General features: G+C 38.9%; 1 protein-coding gene across 1 annotated transcript; it reads left to right on the forward strand.

Annotated features, from left to right (window-relative positions):
• Positions 1 to 79: 79 nt before the first annotated feature.
• LOC148999616 (uncharacterized) lies at positions 80 to 20100 on the forward strand. The gene is given in 5 exon segments (XM_089139647.1): positions 80 to 374; positions 377 to 705; positions 1152 to 1637; positions 18429 to 18944; positions 19726 to 20100. Coding segments are annotated over 5 exon segments (1626 nt in total). The 5' UTR covers positions 80 to 163; the 3' UTR covers positions 19810 to 20100.
• The last annotated feature ends 1160 nt before the right edge of the window (positions 20101 to 21260 follow it).

Here is a 21260-nt window from a genome sequence, read left to right on the forward strand (position 1 = left end):
GGGTTTGGCATACATAACAACATATTGTCTTGACTGTGAATTTACTAATTTACCCCTTTCGCGTAGAAAGAGCTGTTAACGCAGTTTTCTACCAATTGACAGAGGAACAAGACTTGGATACTCGAAGCTCTGTTTTCTGCTCAGGTGTGGCTTACCATTCCCGATGTCGACCTCAGTTGAAGAGGAACAAATCCATCAAGAGAAGCCGATCCCACTAAACCCAAATGGTGATGAAACCGAAGGAGTTCCTAATGGTGATGAAGACGAAGATTCTGAAGAAGAAGATGATGGAGAAGAAGAATTTGAAGAAGAAGAAGAAGAAGACGACGACGACGACGACGGTCATGAGCCGGTCAAAGTTGATTTCACAGAGGAAAGAAGTTAGACAATCTCTTTCGTCGGTTATCAAAAGAGCGACTGACTCTTCGGGTTCATGATGTCCTGATCAAGGGCAACAACAAGACCAAGGAATCGCTGATCGAAGCTGAAGTTGAAGCCCTCAAGAAAGCGACTAGCATGCAAGAGCTTCTTCAGGCCGCTAATATCGTTAATACCCGCCTTCGTAGTCTTCAAATCTTTGACTCCGTCAACATTACACTCGACAGTGGACCTCCAGAGCTTCCCGGAACTGCCAATGTCATCGTTGAGGTTGTCGAAACAAAGAACCCTCTTACGGGGGACATCGGCATCTACACCAAGCCCGAGGTACTGTCATTTTCCCCTTTCCTGTGATGGATATTGTGGATTTCTGCTAGGTTTTTGATGTCAGTATCAATAGCACCTTTTTCCATGACAAATGATGGGTTTCTACTAGGTCTTGAATCGCGTCTCAACAGCTTATAAATGAATTCTCGTAGATGCCAACTTTGTTATTAGGCAATGCAAGCTTGAAATGTGTAATGATTCCATGTTTGGTCACTGGGCTGTGTAGTTTATGAGATTTCATAATGTGTTGTGGGAGTTACCTGAGCAGTGAAAGTAGACATCCTTTTATAAGAATGGCGGTTGAAGTATATCTTTGAAAAGCAAGAGACCTTGTTGCTTAGTTTAGTATCTTTATGTGTGGTCCATGAAATGTGATGGAGATTTTGTTACATACACTTTCAATTATTTCCCTGAAGTTTTTGAAATTTCGTATGTTCTTTTTGTAGGTTAGATCTTGGTCAGTTGAAGGATCATTGAAACTGAAAAACTTACTTGGGTATGGTGACATTTGGGATTGTTCCGGGGCCTATGGATGGGACCACACGTCGGAGATAAGCGCTGGTATTTCTTTGCCCAGAGTCAAGGGATTAGTAACTCCTCTAATGGCCAGAATATCACTACTTTCACAGGACTGGCTCAAGTTCTCTTCTTACAAGGAGCGTTTATTGGGCCTCTCAGTTGGCTTAATATCAACCAGGAATCATGACTTGTCTTACAATCTTACATGGCGTAACTTAACAGATACATCACAAATGTCATCCAGATCAATAAGGAGACAGCTTGGACATAGTTTACTCTCATCTTGTAAGTACTCATTTAAGTATGACAAGAGGGATTCACCTTTGAGGCCAACACGAGGATTTGCATTTCTCTCTACTTCTCAAATTGGTGGCCTTTCACCTGATAGTCGAAGTTTGCGGTTTCTACGTCAGGTTTGGTTCTTTTATACCATTATATTTATTTATTTATTTATTATCTTTCTAACCCATCATGTTGGATGAGGATATCTCACTCTCATTAAATGTTATCTCCTTGTCTTGCCTTTGCTTTGCACGGTTAGTCATTGGTCCTTTCTTTGAAGTATTATTTTCACTTTCTTAGAGTACTAGGTATTTTGAATGGTAGAAGACCTCCAATTCAATTTGTTAAGTTTCTTTTCTTCTAGGAAAACTTTTTCCTTGCACCAATGGTTTCAACTACGGATTAAATGCCATGCATTATCCTGAAACCTTGACCTGGGATTGTAAGTCTGTTTACTGTATGATTGTGTTGGCATTTACTAGTTTACAGGCGATAACATAGGTCAGGAATAGGTTATAACACAACTGTGCTCTTCCATGTCCTAACATTTTCAATGCATCTCCGTTATGCTTGTCCAAGTGGGTTTGTGGTGTGGCCATATGCTGACATAGTGGGTTTGAGTTTAGATGTTATCACTGCCTGAGAATGGAATATCATCACCATAATTCGAGCTATTGTTTGTTAATTAGGAAGCAAGAAATTATCTCCAATTTTATGTTGCTTCCCTTGGTAATACTCTTGTGACAATTTAACAACACATACATTTCATTTCACATTTAAAAGAATATCTTGGATCTAATATGTTTGGTCTTATCTTGATTTGACTGTTGTATTATGTGGCAGATGACATAGCCCATACCATTATCACACAAGATCAAATCTCAAAATTATTGGGTATCAAAAGTCAAAACTGTATAAATCTTTGATGCTTAATTTTTCAGGAAATCAATAATGTCTTAGGTTTAGGCCTTATGTAGATAAGAGCCGAAACAAGGCCTAGGGTGGCAACCCAACACCCTATGGCCCTACAGGAGAGTGTGCATGAAGTGGGGCATTTTGGTAGTTTTTGCTTCTTCTAGTTTATTCAAATTAGCGTTGTTGGATCCAGTATGTTAGTAGGATTCCAACTATACTTTTGTTTTGTAGTTTGGTTTAGTTTTGACTGAGTTATTGAAGAGTCTCAGTCAGGACTCCATTAGGTTGTAGGCCTTCAAATGGATTCTAACATATATTAGAACCATTTCCAAAACATTAACATTTTTCTAATACTTTAATTTTAATTCTTACAAAGTATTTTTTTAATTAAAAAAATTAATAACAGAGTAGGATGAGAGGACCAAGATTTAGGTGAGGCTGAGGTATCTCAACTTGATTGAGTTGGGGGATATTTATAACAACGATTGGACTGAGATTTCGGTTGAACTGAGATCTTGACTCAGTCAAGATTTACTATTTCCTAGGGCTCGCAACTATCTCATCTCAAATTTTCAAATAACTGAGAGATCTTGGGGCAAGGTTTCCCCATGAATCAATTGAGATTAGGAAATCGCTAAAAAGGATGTGTCTACGCAACTCATTTGGCGGATCATACCATGAGGCTTCCCTGGCATTAATACATGCTTAAGACTGCTGAGCATGTAACAAATAATTTCCAATTCCATGGAGTTTAATAGTGGTGATCTTTATATTGATAGTGTCTTGAGTAAGTTTGGGATCAGCCACAATTCACGAACAAAACCAATATCACTGATCCTAAAAGTAACTAGAAATGCCATTGTAAATAGGAGAGGCCTGCAAAAGAAAAGAAGCAAAGAGGATGATGACAGCCAAGGAGGCTTCATGATTGATGAGTGAAGACCTCCAAATCTATTTGATCTATATAGAGAACCAAGTATATGGAAGTTAAGCCAAAATAGAAACAAATGGCTAAAGAAATCAAATCCCTCTCGAGGAAAAGTCTCATGGTCCCCTTGGTTTAGTTCAAGGGTCACATCCTCCTCCATTCCCTCGACACTGCCTTCCCACCTAGTCATTTCTTATCCACAATCATATCCATGCCAACCCCGGTTGTATCCTTTGTTGTAATGGTACCAAAGACTTAGACCATCTCTTCTTCACGTGTCCCTTCTCTTGCTCTCTTTGGGGAAAAGATTTGACCTCCATTAGGGTCCCATTCTAGATGATCTTGTGTTTGCTAGGGACTTCTTGCGGATTTTGAGTTCCTTCCTTGAATCTACTATTTGTGACCTTGTAGGTAAGTTCCGTTTTTGGAGCAGCCATTCATCACTTATATTGGGAATGAGACCTTAGGAGATGGAGTTCCAACTCTAGGTTCTTGGACTCAATTTTGGAAAGCCATCTACTTTGATGTCTTCTCTAAGCTATAGTTGTTTTCCCATCCCCTTTGTTGTGGATACCCCAAGGAACTCATTGTTGTTACCTGGGGTTTAGGTTCCTCCTTTCAGTCAATTAGTTAAAGGCTGGCTTCCCCTCCACCCCACCCTTTCCTCGTATATTCTCTCTTCCCTTTTGGTGTTTTTGCTAATGATACTTTATTCATCTGAAGGAAAACCTCCTCTTGAGATTAGCACCTGGCACTAATCCCAAAATATATCTTTTGTCTTCTCTTTTTGCACTCCAAGCCTCATTCTCACATTACCTGTCAAGCTGGAGCATAGATATGAACCATGCTTAACTTGTTACCAATATAGCAACTCTCACTGTCCCCAAAAGCTTTGTGAACAAGTATCCTAGTTATTCCTGTATGAATTTAGGTAGGAGAAATAAGTACTTTTTGCAGGTTCCATGTACAAAATTGCACTTAACTTCATTGTAGTTTGTTCATTCATGAAATGCAGGATTTGATGCTATGTGGATAGCAACTTGACTATCCCATCACATCACATTGGCATGGGTGAACTATCAATGAATCAATGCTCATCAAAAAATTGGTTTACCCATATCAACTAACATGTGTCATGTGCCATGATATGACACTGTTTAACTCTGTGCTTCATTTGGCACCATTAGGCTTCTTTTTCCTTTTTTTTTTTTTTGATGAATAAAAACTAAAGTATAATTATCATTTGGCTTCTTAATCTTCCATGACAAAAGCTTTCCTCCAAAAATAGTTGACATCCTATCAATTGGTGAACCAGCCCAATTTACATCTGGAAAGCCCTGAACATGACCATGATCTATCTAGAGCAAACCACGTCCACTAAGTTTTCATGAGGTACCAATCATCTCTAATACTTTCATAATCAACAAGAATAGTTCCATCGTCTTGCATAAGTTTCAAATTAGAAACCATGGGAGTATCTATAGGTTTAGGTTCTAGAATTCCTGTGTAACTCATAGTATGAGAGATGTTGGGTTTTCAATAATGCAAAGCATTCAAGTACTACTGTAATTCCTTCATAGTGTCAATATGGGTAACTAAATCAACAATGTGTCTTTGCATGTATTCAATGTATGTCCTAAAATTCGAGCAACAATAGTATCCCATGAATCATATCCCTCATGAGTAGTGTGTGTTGGAAGCTATTGCCCATGACACTACCTCACCCATGGTAGTCTTTGCTCAGGCATTGAAATCCAGCGATAAGAAATTGCATGGATTAGAAAGGAAAAAAAGAAGGGTGCAGTTTGTTAGCAACCAGCCTAACAAAAATACATGCAGCTTCGTCTGAACAGTACAGGCATAAAAAACCAAATACTTTGCTTTTCAATCAGCGGCAGCATGATGTTTTTGATTGAACATCTAGCAGCAAAATAGAGCATTAACCAGTAATATTTGAACCCAAAGCTAACAGCAGAGCAGCAGAAATAAATAGCAAAGGTTGATTCAAGCAGCAGTCGAGTAGGACAGTAAGCAGAAAAAGTCATAGTTGTCAAGGCGACAAGGCGAAAAGGCTTGGCTAGGCGAGGCGATAAAGGACAATGATTATCAAGCTACACCAAGCAACGCGTCAAGGTGACGCCAGGTCGCCTAGGTGACACCTAGACAACTATGGCAAAAATTGATCCCAACAAAGCTACAACTGAGAGCAGAAAATTTTGTCTCAGATGTGGATGGGTATGGAGCTTCTTAAGGACCCCCCCCCCCCCAAGAGTGGGTCTAATCTCTTCCGACGGGAAAATTGTTGGAGTTCACACCCTTGAACAACACATCAAGGAGGCCTCAAATATGTCAGCAGACAACATGAACATTGAATAGGAGAGGAAGATGAAAAATAGAACCATGGGGACTTGGAGCATTGTTGATGAGTGAGATTCCATATCTGTTCCATATATATAGAGAACCAAACACATAGAAGTTGAGTCCAAAGAGGAAAACAAAAGCGTAACAAAAAGAAATCAAATCCTTCTCTTTGGATCTGGTTGTATGTTTTCCTTTTTGCCCTTCCAGTCTCATTCTAATACTCAGCAATGAACAAAAACAATTTTTGGGAGAGAAACCTTGAAAATGGTGAAGATCAATAATCAGCGAAGGCTGGAGTCATATGACCAACCGGTGTAGTTAACTTTGTCCAACTGGGTCAGTGGGCCTGAAAAGACTTATTTTGGATGGTAGATTGGGCATTCAAGCATTCTGATGTTTATGTTTATTGATACGAGGGCCCTAATATATAACCCCATAAGGTGGGCGTAATGTCAGCGCACAGGATGAGTAGTTAAATTGAATGTTTGAGTTGGATTAGGATGCTGAATAGTTAGTTAAGATTGTGTTTTTAGTTATAGGCCTTATTGAGCCTTATGCAGTGATTAGGAGTCATCTTATGAGTCGAATTAGAATTATAGAGATGACTTGTATAGAGAATATCAGCTTTTCCCAATAGTATGGTGCTGTGAGCAATGAAAATGGGATTGATAGCCTGAACATGAATTCTTCTGTTCCCCTTCCAACCCCCCCCCCCCCCAAAAAAAAAATAATAAATAAATAAATAAAAAGGAAAAAAAGGGAACGAAAGAAAAAGCAAAATGCCTTCTGCTATTCAGAATGATCTTTAACAATAGTAAGTTGGTTCAACCCCAACTAACTTTTTTTTTCATCTAATCCTCTAAACCATAAACTCTAGCTTTTCCTCCATCTTTAGAAACCATCCACAATCAACCTACACAGAACAATCGAATGATCAGAATATTACCATATCTCGCCTTACCCTGACAGCCCTAGGAGAACTTGATCTTGGTAGTCTCGATATTCCTGGGAAACCTAGATTCTTCTGTTTCTTACTTTCTTAAAACCCAGAAGTTTGTTGTTCTGCAATTTTAGTGGTATTCCACTGTTAAGAAATCTTATCAAATCTTAAGTGTTGGATTCCCACTAACTTGGCTTGCAAACTATAGGTAGTACAGAATCCTAATCTTAGTTTTGATCTAACAGTTTTTACCAGTTAATAGCAGTTCCAGGTTACTGACCTTTTGTTGTAATGCTTCCAATCTAGAACTACGTTTCCAACATGACCCAATTTGGAGGCCCAAACAAAGGATTGATCCTAAACTAGCTTTGTGGTCTGGCTAGTGTCGATCTATTGTGCAATATCTGTTTTAGGTTTTTTGTTTGTCTATATTAAATAGATTTCTCTCAGATATAGCTTAGTTTGCTCGTTTTGTGTTTTAGTTGATTTCTGTTAGGACCCTTGGATAACGACAAGTGGAAGAAAGAGAGTGGGGTTAGTTACTGGAACTAACACTTGGTGGGTTATAAATTGGCGGGAATTGAGAGGAGAGGGTATCGGTTATTTTGTGTAAGGTTTTGGGCACCCTTTGGTTGAGGGCACCATATGGGAGGGGCGTCTTTACATAAACCAGATATGTCCTTAGTGCTGATGGTAGTTTTGGTTCATGACAACAATCTCTCTCTAATGTTCTGACTCTCTGGTTGTGTGTGTCATCTTCCCTCCACCGAAGTCATGTTATAGAGCCTCCTTGAAGTTTTTCCTATCAAACTCCGGTTATTTTCTCAAATAGAACCACTTCAATGCATTTCCTTCTAGATGTTGGAAGGCCACACCCAATCGATAATCATACTCAATCTAGTGTGCCTAACAGAAGCTTATTTCCTCTGCAGTCCATTATTGTACATCTCCTTCACCAGAAAATATGGACAATCCAGTCTTCATCTACCTTCCCTCGAATTGAAACACACTTGGATACCAATTGATAGGAACCTGCCTATCTAGACTAATATTTGTATTACTTGAATAAGAATTACAACAAGAAACTAAGGATAGACTTGGTTTTGATGGTGCCCATCACCCCTTACACCATATGGTGCCCTTGGCTAAAGGCTGCCTAAACCACCATATGTTGGCACCTCTCTCAGGGTTTGACTTTGAAGCTATGGGACTGGGTAGAGTGAAAGCTACCAAGAAAGAGCTACCTGCCACCCAAAAAAAAAATGAGGCAGCAGAGTGCAACCACTTGGAGAGGGCTACTACTGCTAGAGTGAAAGTTGCCAATAGTGAGAGCTGTCAAGGACAACAACTACAGACACGTGGTGGTATGTTATGTGCCTAATGGGACCTAATTTAGTGTATGGGGGCTAGATTGGGCTAGCCTAGTAGGGGATAGGTTCCAGGGCCCCGCCCCCGGATTTTTTCAAATTTTATCCATATTCACCCCTAATTCCTTTAATTTTTCCGGTTTGTCCATTCTTCCTACATGTGAAATGTACACTAAACGTTTGTTGCGCCCCCAATATTGTGAACAATTTTTCAACATGTAAAATGATGGGTTAGAAATGTTGATTCCTAATAAAAAAACTTAATCCATCAAACCCGATTTATTCCCCCATTGCTCTCTTCTCTCTCGCCTTTTAGACCTATTTATTCTCTTATGTTTCTATAATAGGTGGGTTAAAGGAAATTTTTGAAAAAAAAATCTTGATTAGGTATTCAAAAATCAAAATATTATTTCTGAATTTGAAAAACTAGAGTGTGGATCCCTATTGTATTGCTCTTGTATCTCCTCTCCTGCAATCCTCTTTTTTTCCTATTTATTCTCTTCCCCTTCTATAAGCGTGGCTTAAGAAAATTTGGAAAAAATCTAGTGCACAATTAAGTCTCTTTTCTCGGGGCTCAATTTATTCATTGTTACTCTCCTTTTTTACCCCTTCTTCTTATAGTTGATGGATCCTTTTAATTTGATTTTGGAATATTCTATGTTTTTGATTTACGAAGTTAGGCAGATTTTTGTGATTTGATTTTGTACCTTGTGAATAAAATGTCTATAGTTAGTAGGCAAACGTGTCCTACCATTGATTTGCATCTCTTACCTAAAAAAAAATTTTGGTTTACATCTCCTGAACCAATGAAAATTAAATTAGGGTTTCCCGGGGCATATAGCTTTTTACTAGGGTATGCAAGGTCAAGTGCATCAATCCAATTTATACTATTCCGTTGCTTTAATCTTACCTGTTAAGGTTTGGGCTTAGAAAAGAAAATATCCATCCCTATCAATACATGTTCTTTGGTGGAGCTCGATTATTTTCAGCAACCGCATCTGTAGGGCCCCACACAATCACTGTAGTGGCCTACAACGGCTTCAATTTAATAAGGAATGGAATTTTAGCGTTGTGGCGACCCCAAATAGGAAGGTGCATCTCTCTCATTGCTTTGAATTGGGATGGGGCCCCCACTTATTGCATGCCCGAGGTTCCCTCTATGGGGGCAACAACAAAAGGGGGTGGGGATATCCCATGGCCAGGTCTCAAGCAAAAGGGGAGGATATTGCTTGCTGCATTTGGGGAAGAATACTGCAACACTCTTAAAATGGTGGGCGGTCTTCACTTTTGCAGAAGGAATGGGATTTAACAGGGTTGATTGTGTTGACATTTAGACGTCTTAATGAGGCTGTGTATGTTTTTGGCTTGCAAAACCTGAAGGAGTTTCACAATCAGATGGTGGATCAGCTTTGCCTTTCCGAACCAGAGGAGAGAACCATCAAAAACTTGAAGTTCCAAATATTCTTGATGCTTGTCCGCCAACCTTTGGGTCTGGAGACCTGCATTTTGGTGTATTATATTTTATAAAAAATAACAAGTACCTGGATGAAGATAAGACATATGCAAAGAATTATCAGAGGGTGGCTTTAGTTATCACACATGCAAGGATGCTGGTTTTTTTGTAGCCACTCATAGTTGTGTGGCAAACATGTGAAGACTAGACTTCTGACTTTCCTTCACCTTGAGGACAAGGTGAATTTCGAGGGGTTGGTAATATTAGGACCCTAGGATACCAACCAGTGGAAGAAAGAGAGTGGGGAGAGTTACCATAACTAATACTTGGTGGGTTATAAAATTGTGGGAATGGAGAGGAGAGGGTATTGGTTATTTTGTGTAAGGTTTTGGGCAGCCTTTGGCTGAGGGCACCATATGGTATCTGGGTGACTGGCACCATCAAAACCAGGTCTATCCTTTGTTTCTTAGTTTCTTGCTGTATTTGTTATGCAAGTAATCCAAATAGTAGTCTAGATAGGCGGGTTCCTATCAGTTTCTATTTATGTTAGGTTTCTACTTTGATGGAGGAGTGAGGCTTTACCTTTTGGTCCTTTTCCATAAACATGCAATGCAATAGAGTTATATTGAGCTTCGAGTGAAAATTTAAGTTTGGCTGCACCCTGCTGTGTGATTGTGTGTGCTTGCTGGCGTAATTGTCAACTGTTATTCTCTCAGGAATGCCTTCTCCTTTCTTTGTTCCCCGTGCAATTCTGAACCCTGGAGTTCCCCGCTTCTCCTAGCTGGTCTTTCAACTCCTCTAGAATTGAATTAAATGATCCTCAGTGATGAATGAACAGTACCGTATAATGTCTAATCAATCTGAAAAGTGACTTGTAAAAAAGTTGTAAGAAGAATAACCAGTAACAAATTGCTGCAGGCTGTGTTGTGAGATACTCAATAATCCCAAATCAGGACGTCCAATGGACCTTCACAGAGGAGCACCATTGTCTCACAATCTCTGCGAAATCTGCCGGATACATCAGACTGAATTTTAGATACTTCAGATGTGAAAAACAAGCCCAAAATAGGTACCTCATGGAGTGGAAAACTGCAAACCTGGGAAATCAGGCTAGTGGGTCGGCTCCTAACTGAGGTCAAGTGGACTGCTAGGTGAACCAATCTTCAAAAATGAGATAATGTTGATGGGCCCATGTGAAGTAATTGAATTTCCAAGAAAGAAAAAAGGTCCAGAATCTTGTCCATGCTTGAAGAAGTAACAAAACTGCTTCCAGCACTCCATGATATTCAACCAACAGATAACAAAGAGTAGAAGAAGAGTACGGCAGTAGGTATCTTAACATATCATAATGTCAAAAATGAGCATCTTCCTCCTTTAGAGTACCCCACCTTTTCTTAAAAAGGTACAGTTGATTCCTTATGTCTCATTTGTAGTGAATGGCAAATATTGTTTGGAATCAGAATCTAGAATCAGAATCTGATACTGTTTTTAAATTTAAAAACCAAAATGAATTGCTATTGCATTTCCCAGGATTCGACCCTTACACCTCAAGGTTATTTAACTGTTCATTTTTGTGGCTTTAATTCTGGGCTGGGCAGTACATCTAAGTGAATCTTTACCCTGCACGTAGGAGGGGAGCGGGTTTGTAATATTAGGAGGGGAACGACTTTGTAATATTAGTCAATCCCTTGTGCTGTAACCCCAAATCCTTGATGAATCATTTTTTATTCTGAAACTATATGGAAATCTTCCTCCAATTTTTCCTAAAACAATTTGGCCTATTGGCACTTCTTAACTGACTTGGAATTCACTAATTATCCATCATCCATACCCCTTTTTTTATGTTTCTTACATTGGTTCAACTGTAGTTGTCAAGGTGTTGCATAAAAAACCTAGGTGCCCAGTTGCTAACTGGGAGAAAAGAACACGGAAAAAACAATGAGGAAAAAAGAACACGGAAAAAACAATAGGGAAAAAAAAAAATTTGGGGGTGGGGGGAGGGTGATGCGACAAGTCACTTAGGGCTTATTTTTGTAGAAATAAGCTCTGGATTAAGTCATATATGCATTGGGAATTGCGCACTTGGTCCTGAGAATTTGCTTTGCAAGTGGCCAAAGGGTTAAAGTTAGGCTTTGCGGCTATAGAGGTTTAGAAGAAGTATGGGGCTGGGATGTTATAAACGGTCTTATTTCTCAGCACTGGAACAGCACATAATAATGGTTTGTTCTCATATCTCAGTTCATCTGAGAGTCCAGTCAGTAACAGCTCTCCCTATTCCCCTTCTTTCATTTGTCTCTCTCTCTCTCTCTCTCTCTCTCTCTCTCTCTCTCTCTCTCTCTCTCTCTCTCTCTCTCTCTCTCTCTCTCTCTCTCTTTTTAATGTCTTATTTCATTATCCCATGTGTGACAGCATACCTAAGTTCTAAAATGCTCCGACCAAATGGTCAAAAAGGGATCCGCTTTGTGTACTCCCCCTGCCCCCCCCCCCCCAAAAAAAAAAAAAACCCATAAAGAAGCATGGTAAGAAATCTCGCTGTCGACACCTATCTTGCCCCTCAAAAAAGCAAGTGAGATCTTACATTTTTTTATGGGCCAACTTGATTGAACTTGAAGGCCCATCTCGGGGGTTTTAAGGCCCAGGTTGGGCTCAAACTTGGTAGTTAGCTTAATTTTGGCCTTTTGAACACACTAGTAGCCTTAGATTTGTGAGAAGAACAACCTTAAGTATGAGTTTTAACTCGACCCTAAGTTTGAAACAAAAATACTGCATGAATGAACATGCAAGGTTATAAAACATGTAATATAGAATCTTTAAGACATATAAATGAAAAACAAGTATATTAAATACATCAAATAACTTAAGTAACAACAAAATTCCATCCTTATGAGAAGAATACAACATCACATTCTTGACTCTCGAGAGTACATAATACAACCATCATAAGTTCAATATAAATCATATGTTCATAACAGAAGTGTTGGGTATGGCTCATGCTTCACATTCTATTGTTGACGACCTTTCCCCCGACACACACAGGGGCCCTATAGACGCTTTATATCATTTTGGGCCTCTAGATTTCCTTTGCAGTTTGGGCTTGGTCCTATGAAATAGTTGTTGTGGCCTTGGTTGAAGAATTTCTTCAAATGGCCTTGTTTGATCTTCCTTTCTTAATGTAGATGTGCTAAACCTTGTTACAGGTGAAGATCCAGTGTCAACATGCAAAAAATTGGGCCAAAAAAGGGCTTAGGAGTGGTTTCAATGAGTTCAAAGGCAAGAGACAATAAGAGAGAGTGAGACAGATCTAGATCTTAACTTGTCTCACTCATGAGGGTGGATTTTAAGTGGTTGGGTGGACCGGGATCTCAGTCAAGTAGTTTGAGAGTCTTGTCAGGGATCTCGTCTTGAGATCTCAAAAAATCGAGTTCTTGAGTGAGATCTCGCGAGATCTCATCCCATGCAAAGAAGGAAAAAATAAAAAGAAGAAAAACCTGCCATCAAGGGTGTTTGCTTATGTCAAGCCTTGCCTAGGTAGATAGGGCGACATGTTATCAACAATATCGGTGCTTTATGTTTTTCTTGAGGAAAATTTCTGAGACACCCTAAGATATATAGTGAAAAGCACAAACACCCCAAAAGTGCTCCGTTAACACTTTCTGTTAAGTCATCTTTTTTTATGTTCTGTTCCTTCGACACTTTCATCTTGTCTCTGCTATCCAACAGCAAGCCCTCAACCTTGAAAACAGCCTAGAACCAACAACCTACAAAAGCTTAACCCTAACGAATTGAACAGAGAAGAGTAGAGTTGGAAAACCATGTGATTGATCTTTTAAGAAATTCATTCGTTGGGGAACACATGCATCTATGTTATCTTTTTCTTTCTAATTCATGCTCCAACCTTCCATGCTTAGCAAAACCATAATGAATTGATCAGAGAAGAGCAGAGTGGAAAACCATGTGATCGATCATCGAAATTATATCGGTCAACAAAGTTACATAAACTCACTGGGTTAAGAAAAAAATGAACGAAGAACCAACCGTTTGCCGATCTTCAAAAACAATCCACCAACTTTGGCTAATGGTGCTTGGATCATTTTTCTCCGCTTCTCTTTTCCGTAGAGTCTCTATTGGTGGAGTTTCTCCATTGTGCGTTGGAGGTTGCGGGTTCGAATCAGCCTCTCTGCAAAAATAAACAGGGGTAAGGCTGCCTAGAAAGTCCCTTCCCCAGACCCCAGTGTGGGAGCTTCGGCACTGGGTATGCCCTTTTTTTTTTCTTCTCTTTTCCGTAGAGTTGTGTTTTATTTTAGCTTGAGTGTTTTTCACGACGCCCACTTAAGTTGGGCCTAAATTCTTGACTGCCCACAGTTCACTTTTTTCAAAATTCCAAGTTACCCACTGTTAACTTTTCTGGTAATTTGAAATTGAAATGACCATTTTGCCCATAGAGTGTTGGTAAATATAATTTTTATGTTTTATATTTAAGGATTTTAAGTTTCTAAATTTACAAAAAGAAGCCCCTGACTCCTACTCAATTTTAAACCTTATTCCAATACCTTAGGTTGGAGGTTTGGATGTTCTTAGATCTTTCCATTTTGCAATGATGCTGCAATTCAACCTGAAGATCATTCAATTTTTATACATGGGAGGGGGATCTCATTTAATTTTCTTGGGGTCTGTGTTATCCCCTTTCCCTATTTTTCTGCCCCAGCAAAAAGGGAAGCCTGATCTGTAAATTGTTTAAGACTAGACCAAATTGGGCACTGATGTGTATTGTTAAATCTGATCTATAAATCAGTTCATTTATTCATGAATTAGAATCTGACCCAGTTTCTTCTGGTTCTCTTTCACAATTGTGAATGATTTGAATTATATTTGGCATGTTTAACACTTTATAAAATGGTACAAAGATGAAGGAACCCTAATTGACAAGATGAACCATTATGAACAGAACCTGAGAACCATTTACAGTCAATACAAGCTCACAAAGAAGAGCAACAGACCTTCTTAACAGAACAAGGAGCAAAATAGACCTTCGAATTGAATCAGATCTAACAAGAAAAGCAGCAGATTTTCAAGTTTTGAACAGAGGAATAGGAAACCAGATCAGACACACAAGAGACCAGAACCTCGAACCCTGAAATGGAGCAGTAAACAGTAAGAACGAAAGCTCAAATTTACACTAAGAACGTAAGTAGATGGGACTTGAATCATTTAACTGGTAATGGAAACCCTAAATCCATATCTGAAATCTAACATTTCTTTAGGGCTTCTTAAATTGTGGAATCATTTTGTTTAACCAGAACAAAAGGGCTTCTTAAACTGAAGTCTCGATCTTCTAATTCATAGTAAAATTCCTAAGTTCATTTTATCCTACAAGGTGTTGGGAAACTGGTGAAAGAGATGTAATTGTAAGGGGCTTTTTTTTTTTTTTGGTAAAGTTAGAGACTTAAATTCCTTAAATATAATAAAAGATAAAAATTATATTTACTAACACATTATGGGCAAAATGGTCATTTCAAATTAACAGAAAAGTTAAACTTTGGGTAACTTGAAATTTTGAAAAAAGATGAACTGTGGGCAGTTTCGAATTTTTTTCACTTAAGTGGGCAGTCAAGAATTTAGGCCCAACTTAAGTGGGCACCATGAAAAAAACCCTTTTAGCTTTTATTAGATTAAATCTAGTGTCCAACCTCCTTTCTTTTCCTAAGATCCTGAGCTGAGCTAGATGCTAGCCCTTATTTCTTTTTCTCAAATCTTGGTTTGCTGTTTTATTGAGTTAAAGAAATCTGTGGTGCTTTGTTATTTGTTAATCGATTAGTTCACCTCTTGGAGAAGAGTTTCAAGACCAAGAAGAAGCTCCTGTTTGATTCCAAAACCGTAGAGCTCATTGGAACAAAGCAGCTTGAGAGGTTATGAAGTTATCAGGTCCACTTATGAATCCCTTCTCTCTGAATAGAATCCATGCTCAGAGGGATAGAAAAGCTAAAAAGCTGTTTTGGAATCTCAGATTCTTGGCTGCCAGCGGAGTAGAAGATGAATGGAGGAGGATCCTATGTATTTTTAGATGTTCTGCTTTTTAGGGTAGGAGGAAGGGTATATTTGTCAATTTTCCTAACTAATTCATATTTCACAGTTTGTGGCATACTTATGGGGTGTTTCTGCCTTTTGTCATATATCTTGGGGTGATTCTGAAATTCTCTCTCTCTCTCTCTCTCTCTCTCTCTCTCTCTCTCTCTCTCTCTCTCTCTCTCCTCTTTCTTTCTTTCTTTCTTCTTCTTTCTTCTTCTTTTTTTTTTTTTTATTTTTATTTTATTTTTTTAATGAAGGATGAGCACACCTTGGATATGGGGAAGTGCCTACTCATGTAGGAGGCCTTTGGTAACTACTCTTATGTATCGACCATTCTTTTAGTTGATGCTGCCCCCATGTCCAGGGAGGTGTAGTACTGAATTGGGCTATGTCCTTTGAATTCAACCTAGGGTTGATAGATACGTTGTGGGCCTTCGTTTCATACCTTTATGTGGTCATGGGCCTATTCTATTGGCCCAAAAATTTTAGCATGTAGGCCAAGTACCAAAATAGGTTAGTTTATTAGTTTAATTGGTCATTTGATCTAATTATGTAAATTCTGCCCGACTTAAGTTATAAGGCAGAGTATAGTTTTTGTCTTATGCAAGGATATAATAGCCCCGATTTATTAAATACGGTACAGTTGATTAATAGATTATTTTCCCTTCAAGTCTTGAGTGCTTTTGTGTGTGTTGCTGCTGCAACTAGTGGTTTATGTCAACTTTGGTCAGAGAAATTATTGGTGAAGTCAAGCCAAATCCTTGCCATGGCTGAATAGACAGCTTTCAAGTGGCTAGTCCATTCATTCCAAAGTTTCAAGGCTCCTCATCCAAGTTTTCTGTAATCTACACTCCAGTCCCCCTCTCATATCACCCTTTTTTATTTTTCTTGAATTTTTGAACTTTTTGAGAGTCCAAAAATTCAATTCAGGTCTAAACCAATCTTACCTTAGATCTGTGATGTAAACCAAGGAGGGGGATAACTGATTTTGATGATATTGATGAATGGCAGAACTTCCTAGGGTTTGGGAAGCTTGCGGTAGAGGGGAAATGGGTTTTAAGGCTTGCGGCTAGGGTTTAGGGCCTTAGCTTTTGCTGGAATGGGTAGGGATTGATGGACAGGTGCTGTCTAGTTGATTTCTAGAAGGAAAAGCGTCAATTCAATTCTGATCTTCTTGTTTTTCCTGCAATTTTAATTTTTCAGGTAAGGGTTAGGGTTGTGAAAGGTAGGATGGGTTTCTTGGCTTTTAATGGTGGGGGAGGGTTACTGGTTATAGCCAAAGGGTTTAGGGATGGTCAGGGGGCTATTCCTACTCTGGTTTTAGGTCTTAGAAGAAGGGGACAGCAGGGTTTTACAGGTTTAGAACCTTCCAGAAAATTGGCACAGGTAAGAGAGAAGGAGAGAGCGAGGAGGGCTTAGAGTTGGGGTTTAGTCCTAGGAATTAGCACTTATTTGCTTATCTTTCAAGGGATTGAGAGGGATTGCTGCTGCTACTGCTGTGAATGAAGAACTAATGAAGAAAACAACCAAACAAGGCTGCCACAGGATTTCCTCCTTGCAAACCCCACTCCAAGCACTTGATCCTCCTTGGCTCTATATTCTCAGCAATTTTATTGATTTCAAAACTAATGTGTTACATTCCAGGGCTTTGAATTTATAGGCAACAACAAAGACTCCAAGTAGAACTAGAAGTTCTACTCTAGGAAGACCAAGAAGTTAGACTTGGGCTCAAACTCCTACTTGCTAATTACAATCTGATTAAGTAATAAAAGACTACTAACAACTCAAGTAGGACTCTTTTAATTAGAAAGATTCCTACTTAAATAAGACATTCAACTAAAGTGGTTGTAATTGAAGAAAATGACCAAAATACCCCTAGGGGCGTGCAAGAACATGGCAGCTGTCTGTGGCTTCATGCGGCTTCTATTAAGGCAGTGTTTGTAGTTTACATCAATCTGTCCCACTCTTTAGGTACATCATCCTCCCACCCTAGTGAGTTAAATCCTAGTTTGACCCTGTTATGATCATCCAATTTCAAGATATACATATTTTCTTGAATTTTCATACTTCCTAAAACCCCAGAACGAGAACCTTCATGTCTCCTAATTTAACCATCCAATCCCAACTGAACTTTGGGGAATCATATCCTTATATTGCCACCAACATTCCAATCCAAGTTTCAACCCATTTTGACATCTATAGACCCTGGGCTACATGTCCATGATATCCAAATATCACTTAAGAGTGTGATTTTTAACCACAAAGCTCTAATTTAACCCCTTTTTTTTCTCTTAAAACCAAACCTGTCCACCCCTTATGAGTTGATTCTCTTAAAGATCTTAAAAGAACTGGCCCACATTCATTTTATTTTAAGCTTCTTTTGTTAATGCTACTGGGTGTTTGGTTTCAGCTTTAACCTAACAGAACCTGCTGAAGAGAGACATTGGCTTGAAAAGCTGTCAGGAGAGATGTTGAACCTATGCTGCTTGGATGAACATTTGGTTTTCCTGATGTACTTTTCTATCAACCTATTGCTGATGAAAGTAATCCCCTTTCACAAAGAATGGATGGGATGGGGAAAAAACTGTCCAATGCTGATTTACAATGTTGAGTTATCGACAACCAAATGACGACCTGCTTATATCAATTCTGGTCTAGCCTTGACATCACATTTTTCTGATTGATCTACCATGAAATAGAGATGCATTCTGGAGCTTTTATCCTTTTACTTGCACTACTTTCTGCTTTTTTATTGCTCGGTCATGCTCAGTAGCTAACTAACCTTTTGATATGATTACTGAATGGATTTTTTTCCTTTCTTTTTGGGATGAGCCATATAGTATCATTTTATGCTCAGCTGGTCAACAAAACTTACATTAGTTGTTTGGACAGGAATTTGACCTTCGTTATGCTTTGCCACTGGGCTTTTTAAATGCTGCACTTAACTTTGGGATTTCTGCTGGTGTTATTTGTCCATGGGGAAATGGATTCATGAACATGCCCTCACCTCTACCTGAAAGATTCTTCTTAGGTGGCCATACTTCTCCAGTTTGCACCTTATCAGGCCCGTCGACGTTATTGGGTTTCAAATCTAGGGGATTGGGTCCTGCTGAAGCCAGAAGGATAATTACCGACAAATCAAACGATGAGAATACATCTTCTACTTCTGGGACTGATGCCCTTGGGGGAGACCTTGCTGTTACAGCCTTTATGGACCTCTCATTTGACCTTCCTTTAAGGATACTTAGAGACGCAGGAATCCATGGACATCTATTTGCTTGTGCTGGAAATCTTGCTAAGTTGACAGAGAATGAGTACCGGAATTTCTCATTGCAGAAGTTTGGGGAGTCATTCCGAAGATCTGCTGGAGCTGGGCTTATTGTCCCAACCAGGCTGTTACGCATGGAGGTTTGTAATCTCTCTTTTGGTTTTCTTCCCAATGCTAGTGTTGTTAAAAATTAAGATATGACAAAGCATAGAAATGGCCTCACTTGGGGTTTCTTGGACCTATTTCGGATGACAATCTTATGGTTATGCCCAAATTAGTAAACATAGGCCCAAATAGGACAGGGCCTTCCATAGAGCTGGTCTCACTTATGTTGCAGGTAGTTCCAAAACAATCCTTTCTGGATGATTGCTGCATATATTTATAGTTGCAGGGAGAATTTCATCCTATTTCAACCTTATTCTATGGCAAATGGTTCTTTATGTAGTTTGTATGAAGGGCCTCCTATCCGGTTCACCTATTTTCATCTTGTGGAGAACAATTGGATTGCTAGGATACAGTTTAAGTTGGTTCATTGTTAGATATCATAGGCATTTACTCCTTTATCATTGTTCTTTATGTAGTTTGTATGAAGGGCCTCCTATCCGGTTCACCTATTTTCATCTTGTGGAGAACAATTGGATTGCTAGGATACAGTTTAAGTTGGTTCATTGTTAGATGTCATAGGCATTTACTCCTTTATGTTGGGATTGCAATTTTCGCCGCCTTTTGGTTCAAACTCTATAAGGAATGAAACTTTTGACCTGTAAGTAGACTAGTCACTAGTTTGGGCACTGTCTGCCTTACCCACCATATTGCAGATATGAGGATGTAAAGGAAGGCCCTATTGTGTGGGTTATGCAGGAAATCAGAGGCCTATTCATAACTTTCTTCTTTTTTGGTTGTTGTGGTTGCTCTCTCCAGATAAACTACTGTTATATACTGAAACAATTGGAGCATGATCGTGGAAAGACAGGCATACAGTTCAGCTTTTCTTCTCCATTATAGAAGCTGAAATTTCAAGATCCATGCATTGGTATGGCCAATTTTCTTGTTCTGGCTTGTGAAATGTTGGCCAGTTGATATTCATAATTGAGCATCTTAGGTAAAACCTTTTTATGCTTACGTTTTTTTGGCAACATTGATTGTATATCTTCTTTGGGAACAGAAGACTTAGGAGCAAAAAGAACTATTTGGGTTTATACCCTTCCTCCAAAGAGGATCAAATTCTATACTGTCCTGTATTTCAGTTGAGGTACTCAAGTGATAGAACTTTTTCAGATTATCTAGTGTTTTTTTTTTTTTTTTTTTGGTGAGATGATCATCTGGTGTTTTAAGTTGTAAAGATTTCTGTTATTTTTGTGCCATCTCTCAAGGAGATAATAAATGCAGAGAACATTTTTGCTTTCAGAAAATTTTTGTTTGACTAGGCATTGTGCTTTGCAAATGCCAGATGGTTCTTGAAATGCAGATAGCATCAGCAGTTGCAAATGGCTTGCACACTCCACCTCCGAAGGGAACAACAATTCAAGTAGATTTTGTGGCCTTGTACTTGCATTATAGTATCTACTAGGGGCTTCCAGAATTTAAGTTTGTGCATTTTTTATTTGTTGAAATTAAAGTTGGATATAGGTAAAAAGCATGAAAATTACAAAACACCCCAAGAAATGGCAGGATATTCCCAAGATATTACCACCAATACATCAACTCGTAGGATATTTCATCTTAGAATCTAAAGAAAGGAGATAAATGATGCAAAAATAGTATGGGATGAGTCATTTGGGTGATTTTAATTTGCTGCAGCAGCTGTAGCGTGCAGCCAATGGTCGAGATTTAGACCCCATGTACAGAATTTAATCGGAGGGTTTCAATTAAAATGTAAGGGGTTTAATTGTAGATGCAGTTTTTTCATTTTACATTCAAGGATTTTATAATTTAAAAATTTACAAAAGGAAATCCCTTTGCTCTTCCCAGCAAGCACTGGATTAGCATTTCTCTGATGGATACTCTTAGTTAAGATTTGTAGGTTCTGAGGTGGTGTTTGGCACTATTTTCATTGTAGGAAGCACAGTCTTCTTCTAATTTACCAAAAAAAAAAGCACAATCTTCTAAGGTGTGGAATAAATTATGGATGAGCTGCTAACCAGATTAGGCTTTGAATGGAACTCATCTTGCTAAATGGGAGGCCTGGTACTACAACTCGAGTGTAGCCAGTCTGGCATGTAGCAGGCACGGAAGAGACATGTAGATGGTAGGGGAAATTGCTTCAATCCTGCGTATTAAATGTGCAGGACTGTCAAGTCGAATTTCGGATCGCCGGATCGAAATCTCAACTTCCGGCGATCGAAATTGTTTTGCTTGACAGTCTTGCGTATTAAATGCACAGGACTGAAGCAAGTCCGATGATAGGGTGATCATTCAGTGTTGAATTTTATTTTTCAAGAAGAGAAACTCACCAA

The sequence above is a fragment of the Hakea prostrata genome, chromosome 11 (genome assembly GCF_041222555.1).
Source record: "Hakea prostrata isolate BN-2017 chromosome 11, UWA_Hpros_2, whole genome shotgun sequence".
NCBI lineage: Eukaryota > Viridiplantae > Streptophyta > Magnoliopsida > Proteales > Proteaceae > Hakea > Hakea prostrata.